The sequence below is a fragment of the Mus caroli genome, unplaced genomic scaffold (assembly GCF_978045245.1).
Source record: "Mus caroli unplaced genomic scaffold, Mus_caroli_1 scaffold_17, whole genome shotgun sequence".
NCBI classification, from domain to species: domain Eukaryota; kingdom Metazoa; phylum Chordata; class Mammalia; order Rodentia; family Muridae; genus Mus; species Mus caroli.
In genome coordinates this window covers 16,380,472-16,390,021 of record NW_028227272.1, presented here as the reverse complement: position 1 = coordinate 16,390,021, position 9,550 = coordinate 16,380,472, and the positions used below count along the sequence as shown (strand labels likewise).

Below are 9,550 nucleotides of genomic sequence, written 5' to 3'. Positions count from 1 at the left end.
ACCTGTGGTCACAGAACATATTAAAATAGAGAAGAAGGAAGACCATAGTGTGGATGTTTCAGTCCTTCTTAGAAGGGGGAGCAAAATACTCTTGGGAGAAAGAGGGTGGAGAGACTTGGGAGGAATAGAGGACAGGGCCCAAAACTGTGTGCTACATCAGGTATTGAAGAAAATGGGGATGATCTGCTAACAGTCAGGTATTTGAACAGAGGTATGTAGCAATGGGGGATGGTCAACTGGGTGTATCCACCAGCAAATCTCAGATGCCAGGAAAGCAAGAAGTTCCTAGGACCCAACAGGGATGAGATGAGCTGAAATGCCAACAGAGGGTAGGGAAAACCTGTAGAGACCTTATCCAGAGGTAAGGCAAGGAATCAGGTTTGGGGATGGGGCCACCCACACATGTCCAAACTTTTAATCCAGAATTGCTCCTGTCTAAAGGAACATATGGGGACAAAGTATGGAGCAGAGACTGAAGAAATGGCTATCCAGAGACTAGGGATCTATCCTGTATACAGAAAACAAATCCTATTGGCGATGGCAAGAAGTACTTGATGACAGGAGCCTGATATAGCTGTTTCCTGAGAGGCTCTGCCAGAGGCTGGCAAATACAGATGCAGATGCTTGCAGGCAACCATTGGACTCAGCACAAGGACCTCAGTAGAAGAGTTAGGAAAAGGACTGAAGAATCTGAAGGGTTTTGCAACTGCATAGGAAGAACAACAATAAAAATGAACCAGATCTCCCAGAGCTCCCAAGTACTAAACTACCAACCAAAGATTACCCATGGAGGAACCCGCTCCAGACGCATATGTAGCAGAGGATGGCCTTATTTGGCATCAATGGGAGGAGAGGCCCTTGTTCCTACCAGGCTAGATGCCCCAGTGTAAGGGAATGCCAGGGTTGTAGGTGGGAATTGAGAGGCATACCCTCATAGAAGTTGTGGAAGGGTGTATGGGATAGTGGGTTTGCAGAGGGGAAACTGGGAAAGGGGATAATATTTGAAATTAAATAAATAAAATATTCAACGAAAGAATAAAAAACTAAAGGTGAAAATGAAATAAAATATCTTTTGAAGCAGGCTTTTTAAATATCAAAGCCTATACCTATCACTATATGAAGTCTACATATTTTTCCATTTTTTAATCTTTTTTTGTAATTATACAGATAACAGGATTTGTGCTGAAAGAAAAATATTTTCAGCACTAGGAGGTGTACACAAAATCCTACCTTACCTAGGTCACTGCCCTAACAGAGCCTACTGCTTTTCCTAAGAACAGAATTGATATGAATTCTTCCTGACTCTTTCCTGAATATTTCATAAATAATGTCTGCATGTGTTTTTAGACATGTGATCATGTTTATATTGTTCTTGCTTTTTCTCACTCTATAAAAAATATTCACCCAAATCTGTATCATACATACATAGAAAGAGTTACCTTGGTCATGGTGTCCCTTCAAACCAGTGGAAACATCAAGAATGGCACCTGGAAATAATGTCCAATCTCTGTGGGCCTCCTGTTGTAGATCAACAAATAGAAGAAATAAAGCAATAGTTATAAGATACTACGTGGGGCTGCCTATACTTCTAGTACTTGCAATACTGAGGCTGGAGATTTTCATAAGCTGAGTCCAATCGGGCTACATAGTGAGATCTAGGTCATCTTGAGTTACCTGTCTCAAACTTAGAACAAATCATGTCAGGTGTTAATAAATAACAGATGTTTGCAATCATGGTTGAAGTTCTGAAATGCATGGAAAAGTTTAGTCATAAGATTATAACAAAATCGATAAGATTAGTTATCAGAGTGCTACATTCCTTGATATTTCTTTATTAATTAGATATTTTCTTTATTTACATTTCAAATGCTATCCAGAAAGTTCCTTATACCTTCCCCTGCCCTCATTGATATTTTTGATTGTTATTTTTGATTATATGATTCTCAGACCCCTTCTTTTTCCCACAAAGAATGCTACAGTGCACTTATTTTTCCCCACACAGGCCACTTCTGCATGCCTGATGACTCTCAGGGGATCCAATTTTCAACGCTTTCATTTCAAAAGGTGGCTGCTTTCTCTCTCAGATACCACACACCAAGAATTTCAAGGAGAGTCGATATCTTCCATGTTTATTTATGTTGCATCCTAATTATCCATGGCCAGTTTGAGTTGATCTGAAGTGGATGCTGGATGTGAGATGCCTACCATTATATCTATAGAGGTGTTACTGATAACATAAGCAAGTGATCAGAATCCTGAGTGAAGATGCCCCTTATACTGCTGAATCTAGAGGATAAAGTGTGCTATATGGTAAATCAGGTATGGTCTGATATGACAAGTAAGGGGGGCAGGAGGGAAGACTGGGTCCTGCTGAGATACATGGGTTGATTCACCATGTGCCTGGATACACTGTGGTAATCCCCAGTCCTGGACTGCATCAACAAGTGAACTCATGGAAGCACCCCACTTACTGACTGAGGAAGTCACTATTGCTTGTCCAGTCAAGAACTGCTAAACTTCAAAGAAGTAAGTTATATATTCTTGATTGGCACCCACAGTTAAGAGGTTGGTTGCCATGGTGAAGCTGTGTAGCTCAGCTGGACATTTGAAGGAACTCTGGTGCCCATGTGATAATGATGTATCTTTTATGTTGCCTTTAACACTGAGTTCTTTTCTTTGTCCACACTCCTTCCTCCCTATTTGACCTGTAGGAGACATAAAATTGTTCACAAACTGTGTGATCACATTTGCCAATGTTACTTTAAGGAGGTTTACCACAGTCAGACCTATATCTTGACAGTCCTTGTGCTTCAAAAACAGTGCTTCTGTTTTAAAGCAATATCATTCTAATATGCTGTCAAGGTACAGATTTTACTCTTTTGATTGTTCAAAAGTTATCCAAATATGGGTTGCATTGAATACGTATTACAATAATAAGTTTAAAGAGTAAGAAACTTAGCTTATAACTTTCAGCAAAGTTATCTTTTCAAGAGAGTGCTCTAGGCACAGTGCCTAGGAAGGTTTGACCTGGGGCTCTTCTAATAATGCAGACACTCCACATCTTTTTCTGACATGCTCTCTTATTGATGTACAGGTCTCATTAAGATTTTTATTCTTACTGGGCTCTTAGTCACATGACTTGTGTTATATCCTTCCATGTGTGAGACATATACATGTTTATCAGCACAACCTATTTTTTTAAATTTGCTAACTCTAGCGTGACTTTATATTACAGTTGTTGGAAATTTCCAATTATGTGAACAATATTTTGCATTTTTTCAATCTCGAAACCAGCAACTAAGCCTTATTCACTGCCACCTGTGTTTGTTTGTTTGTTTATTTTTTGTGTGTGCTAGTATAGATAAGTGGAACCAGACAACCACAAAGTCATTTTCTAGAATCATTGATCACTTTCTTCTTTCCTTTCAGCCACATCTACTGTATGGGAAATATCTTATAGATACTGTAATTCAGCCTTATCTGGTGTATAATACAATAGAAATTGGTTCTGTCTTCAGTGAGACATACAAGTAGTGAATATAAAATAACATGTTTTTTATAATTTTTTTAAAAAATAGGTGGTGAAGGTGGCAACCTGCAGCAGGTCTTGTGATTGAGAATGTACTCATTTGATAGGGAAGTGGAGCCTCAGCTTTATGCATTTGTAATCCTTTCATTTGATTGTGTTCATAATCCTATGCTGAAATCTATACAATGGAAGTGGTAAGATATGCTGTTTTAGTTCCCACCGACATGAACTATTACTGGAAAACAGTATAAGTTAGTCACTTTCTATAGGGTTCCGGAAAATAAGTAGCACAGGATTATAAACTCGATGCTGATTCAGTATAAATGTTCAATTCAAAGTTGGGAGATGAGTTATGTACATTTAGAATTACCATGGTTACACACACTTCATGGAATCTGAAAGGACAGACTACATGAACATTGTTTACACAGGCAGAACTTGTAGACATTTGATTTGTGTAGTGTGATTAGTGTATAGGAAGAAGTAAAGAGATTTAGAACTATTTCCACTGCAAAAATGACACCATACTGAATCCATGAGCTCTAGAATCATAAATGCCCATTCCTGACTTTGTTGGAAGAGGGCTATTAGAGGGGATTTATTGTAATAGCTCAGAATTTGGCATTATGAATTTGATGACAGTGTGAAATGTATGATTTTATTAAATCGGGGTGTCAGTAAACAATGTAGATATATGATAACTTTGCTGTGATTGCATGTGGCTAGATACATACATACACACACACACACACACACACACACCAAGCAAATAAACAAGCAAGGAAGCAAGCAAACATTTGGTGAAAAATGAATTCCTGATCAGCTTGCTTGATGGCTCAGCAGTGTCATATTTTTTCTAAGCATATGTTCAATCATATTTCTTAGTGAGAAGGTGCCTGTACATTTACACCCACTATGTTAAAATCTTGCTCTTCTAGGGAGTCCACAAACCCACTGAGTATACAGGGAGTGATAATGTAACATAATTTCTCCTGGCTGAGTTTTATCTTGGGCTCTTCATCCATAGTATCCAAGGCTTTACCATTCTCTATCTTTTCCTCTTCCTTATATCTCCCTCCTATCTAAACTACCTTAGAAAATTAACAAATACAGAAATAACAATAGTTAGAATATAGCAACTATAGAAGACAATTAACATAACAAATCTAGCAACAGCCCATTCTTAGCCATTGTCTCTTGCTATTCTAGGCTCTGCTCTCCCCCCCTCCCTGTAGCATGTATTTAATATGTTTCATTTAATCTTAAAACATTCTAGCAAGCACTGATATAATCTTGATTGACCTTTAGAGAAAATTTAATACAAATTCTCACATAGTTTTGTATCTGGTCTGTGTTTTGTTTACAGAGACAGAAACTATATTTTAGGATATTTTATTTGCCTTAAATTTTCTTATCTTGTTTTAAGATGGTGAGATATAGTTTATATGGCCATCTTAAAACAGATTTTTGAGCTAATAGCACTTCAATTTGTAATCAAGAAATTGTCACATTTCTTTCACCCACTCAATGTCTAATCTACTAAAATGGGTATGCTTCAGTGTTTACTGAATTCTTAAATTCTAGTGGATGAATTTGTAGGAACCAGCAGTACTGGGCATTAAACATAGGTTCATGTACACAATCAGTAACCACTAATGTTAGACTATGTTGCTGTTCACATGCAGATTCTTCCCAACCAAGTGAAGTTCGAGGCTTGAAGATTTTATGATTGAATTTACCAGTGGGTCATTTATAGTTTCAAACAATAAAATTGCTGCTCTCATGTAAGTATGCAATTAAATGTAATATTCTCCACTATTTTCATATCAAACATTTTGTGAATAAGTATTCTTCTCAGAGTTGAATGTAGAGTAACATCTATATTGTTGAACAATGACTACTAGCTAAACTTTAAGAATTTGCATACTTTTTCTGGAGAATTGAGATAAGGTAGTAAAGTGAAAATGTAATCTAAGCAATTTTAAGTTATTGTGCATATGGTATATTTTAATAACTACCATAACTATTAAATGGAGAACAGTTAGATGGACTTGCAGGTAAAGGCATTTGTCACTTAAACCTGGTGACCTTAGCTTGATCCTAGGAACTCATGTCAAACTGGAAGGAAACAATGACAACTGCATGCTACTGTGTATAGCAGAAATACCAGGAGGACTTAGCACTACATGAAGAGCTACAGGCCAGGAAGGAATGCTGAGAATTGTCAAAATATTCATCCCCAGGGAAGAGCACACTGCTTGGTTACTCAATAGCAAATGGTCACTCTGAAGACAAACAAAAATGCCGTATAGACTGAGCACATTGTACTTATTAATCTCCAGAACTCTCATGCAACTACAGTTAATGAAAAGTGAGGCCATGGATTTGAAGAGAGCAAGGAGGAGTCTAAAGGTAGAAAACCGCAGGGGAACTGATAAAATTATATTATAGTGCCAAAAATAAGTTTTAAAGCATGAAAGAAGTTAATTGACTCTAAAGAACTGATCTACTGACCCCTTCATGTGGTTACATATGTGTGCACACTTATATACTTGAGTAAATAAATAAAATGAAGGATATTAATATAGAGTAGTATAAAGCTTATATAGAATATAATAAGTTAATCTATAGCTGTGTCTAAAACTAGAAAGAAACTTCAAAGTGAAGTTAGTGGAACCTTGCTCAGTGATGAGAAATGTACAGCCTGACTCACCAAGTGGATAAGACCAATGAATTCTGTGTGTGACTACCAAGGTAGATATCAGGAAGGCCTCTTGTGTAGACAAGTTGTGTTAATAATGAACTATATAAGTTAAGGATTGAAAATAACTTCTCAGGATAAAAGTATTATTTTAGATATATACAAAATTTCTGTCTCCATCATTGTTTTTGTCTGTCTGTCTGTCTGTCTGTCTGTCTGTCTGTCTCTTACACACACACACACACACACACACACACACACACTCACACACACACACACACACAAACACACACACTGATGTTTAATCATAGTCATTTGAAAGAAGTACTGAATGTTTCTAAACCTAATCATGGTTAGCTCCCATTATTGTGTTGAACTCAGCACAAAATACCCACATAATTCATGCTTTTGTTAATCTTCCATACTTCCTTTAATAACTGGAGCCCATTTTTCCTTATTCAAGATTTAAAGTTAAGCAGACTGTAAAAGAGCAGGAAAATCTGGGTTTCGACTGGAATATACAGTTAATTAATGAATGGTTTTACAATGCCCAGGTTCTAGGGCGAGTCCAATCCTATGAAAACCCGAGTGGAGATTACACAGGATGTGCAATTGTGAAAAGTTTATTCAAGTAATGAGTGGGCTTGAGTAAAGCATATGAAAGTAAGTGCAGTTACAAAATCTGAAATATAAAACAGTCAATTCCAAACTAAATATTAAATTTTGTTAGAACAAAACACCATGCAATTATAACACATCTATTTTGAAACCCCCTATGAGGCACTTGATGGTGAATACAAATTACATATCAACACAATTCATTATGTAAAATTATAAGTAAGTCATAGATTTAACAACTTTTTCATAATTAAAGAATGATCTCTTTGCAGGTAAAATAGAAGGAAATATGGAATATGAGAACTACACTTTTAACAGCGACTTCATCCTCTTGGGACTGTTCTCTTCTTCAAAGACAAGCTTAACTTTTTTCTCAGTTATATTTTTCATTTTTATTATGGCTATAACAGAAAATGCCCTCATGATCCTCCTAATCCACAGGGATTCCCGACTCCATACCCCAATGTATTTCCTGCTCAGTCATCTCTCCTTCATGGATATCTTGCACATTTCCAACATTGTTCCTAAAATGATTGCTGACTTTCTCTCAGGCAGCAGAACTATTTCCTTTGCAGGCTGTGCCTTCCAGATATTTCTCTCCCTTACCTTGCTAGGTGGTGAGTGCCTTCTCCTGGCAGCCATGTCCTATGATCGATATGTGGCCATCTGCCACCCACTTCGCTACCCTGTGCTGATGAGGGATAACTTCAGTGGGCTCCTGGCTGCAGGCTCCTGGCTGGTGGGTATCCTCAACTCCATAGTACACACAGCTTTTGTACTCCACTTTCCCTTTTGTCACTCAAGAGCCATTGATCACTTTTTCTGCGAAGTCCCTGCCATGTTGAAGTTGTCATGTATAGACACAACACACTATGAGCAAGGAGTTTATGTGAGTGGCATTATTTTTCTGATGGTCCCATTTTCTATGATCTCTATATCTTATGTGCAAATTCTCCTCACTGTATTCCAAATGCACTCATCAGGGGCCCGGCAAAAGTCCTTTTCCACCTGTTTATTCCACATGGTAGTTGTCATAATGTACTATGGGCCAGTCATTTTTACATATATGAGACCTCGCTCATACCACACTCCAGGGCAGGATAAGTTTCTGGCAATATTCTACACCATCTTGACACCCAAACTCAACCCCATAATCTACAGCTTTCGTAATAAAGATGTCCTCATGGCTTTGAAAAACATATTCCAAAGTAATATTCTGAATAAAAAATGAGTAGAAAAATGCCTCTTTTTTGTGTTTTGTAGACTCACATTCTTAAGCTTGTTTTACATATTTACTTCAGAGTAATGAGTAATTGTACCCAGGTATGTATTTATGTCTGTATAGAGATGCCCATGGTTAAATCTTGCTATGTTGTAGTAAGGCAACAATAAAACATTATTTATGAAGACAAAATATTTTTAATGTATTTAGAGAAAATATTTTGGAATTATGTGTGCCAACCGCTGTCACAATTTTCTAAACTAATGCACAGGAAATTTTTCTATTAAAATTGATTTATTAATTTTATTACTTGCAACAAAATAGAAAGCTATAATTTAATTGGTAAAGGCTTAATCATATTTGTAGCAGGAACAGCAGGTTTGCCTTTAGTAAATGCTGGGGACCCTGTAGCTGCAAAAGGATCTCCTGCAGGAATTTCTTATTGAGGTCTGCCTGTGATACCAGCATTCCTGCAGGATGACCTAATTGAGCACTGCCTGAGAGCGACAATTGTAGGTGCAGATAATGCCAGCCAGTCAGGCATTGCTGTTTAGAATAGATATTTTCTTCAAACCAATGGAGATATGGGTGGAGGATATTAAAGGAGCTTGAGGTAGTGTTCAGATGAGCTTTCTGTAGCATTTCTCACCTGCTCCCAGAGTCTGTGTTGTTGGCTCTGTGAAAACTTCCCCATTCCACAAAGGCAGGTAAGGTGGGGGGAGCTGTCCAGGGTACACGCAACACATGTCACATCCGATATTTTGAGCAACTAACAATAAATAACCTGAGATAAAATGAGAATACATAATATAAAGATATAATTGGTGGTCATTCACTAAATTTTTTTAAATCCTTAAAATTTCAAATATTTTTCAACTCATTTTTATTTATTTACTTTTACCTAAATATTTGTTCATTATATAATTTCACCAGTTTTCTTTTTCATTTTCTTCTTTCAAACCCTCTCGCATACCTCTCTTGCTGTCTTTGCAATCTGTGACCTTCCTTTTCATTGTTCTTCCATGACAATGCATATGTATATACACATATAATCTTACTTATAACCTGCTCAGTCTGTTTAATATTACTTGGATGTATGTTTACAGGGATCAACATTTGGGTATTAGATAACTATTTTGTATGTTCTTTCCGTGGAAGACTATTTCTTTCTCTCTAAAGATTCCTTAGTTGCCTTTAGATCTTTGTGTAGAGTTGAGTCCTCATGAGTTTTTCTTGTGTCCACGTGTCTGTTATTCTCTGACATGTCTATTATTGCCATTGTTGAGCTTATGTTTAGGTAGTCATTCTGGTCAGACTTTATGGATATAGTCTCTGATATTACTAGGGGACAAAGTTTCACAGCAACCTCCCTGTTCCTCTGGCTGTTACACTTTTTCCACCTTCTCTTTTGCAATGATCTCTGAACTTTAGCTGAGAGACCATAGGTGTCTCTGTTGAACCTAGTTCCCACACCTTTGCA

General features: G+C 37.2%; 1 protein-coding gene across 1 annotated transcript; it reads left to right on the top strand.

The window, feature by feature from the left end:
• The first annotated feature begins 7,137 nt into the window (after nucleotides 1–7,137).
• LOC147000594 (olfactory receptor 2AJ1-like) lies at nucleotides 7,138–8,079 on the top strand. Its single transcript, XM_085832382.1, has one exon. The coding sequence runs from the start codon at nucleotides 7,138–7,140 to the stop codon at nucleotides 8,077–8,079; it is 942 nt and encodes a 313-aa protein (XP_085688508.1).
• Nucleotides 8,080–9,550: the final 1,471 nt, after the last annotated feature.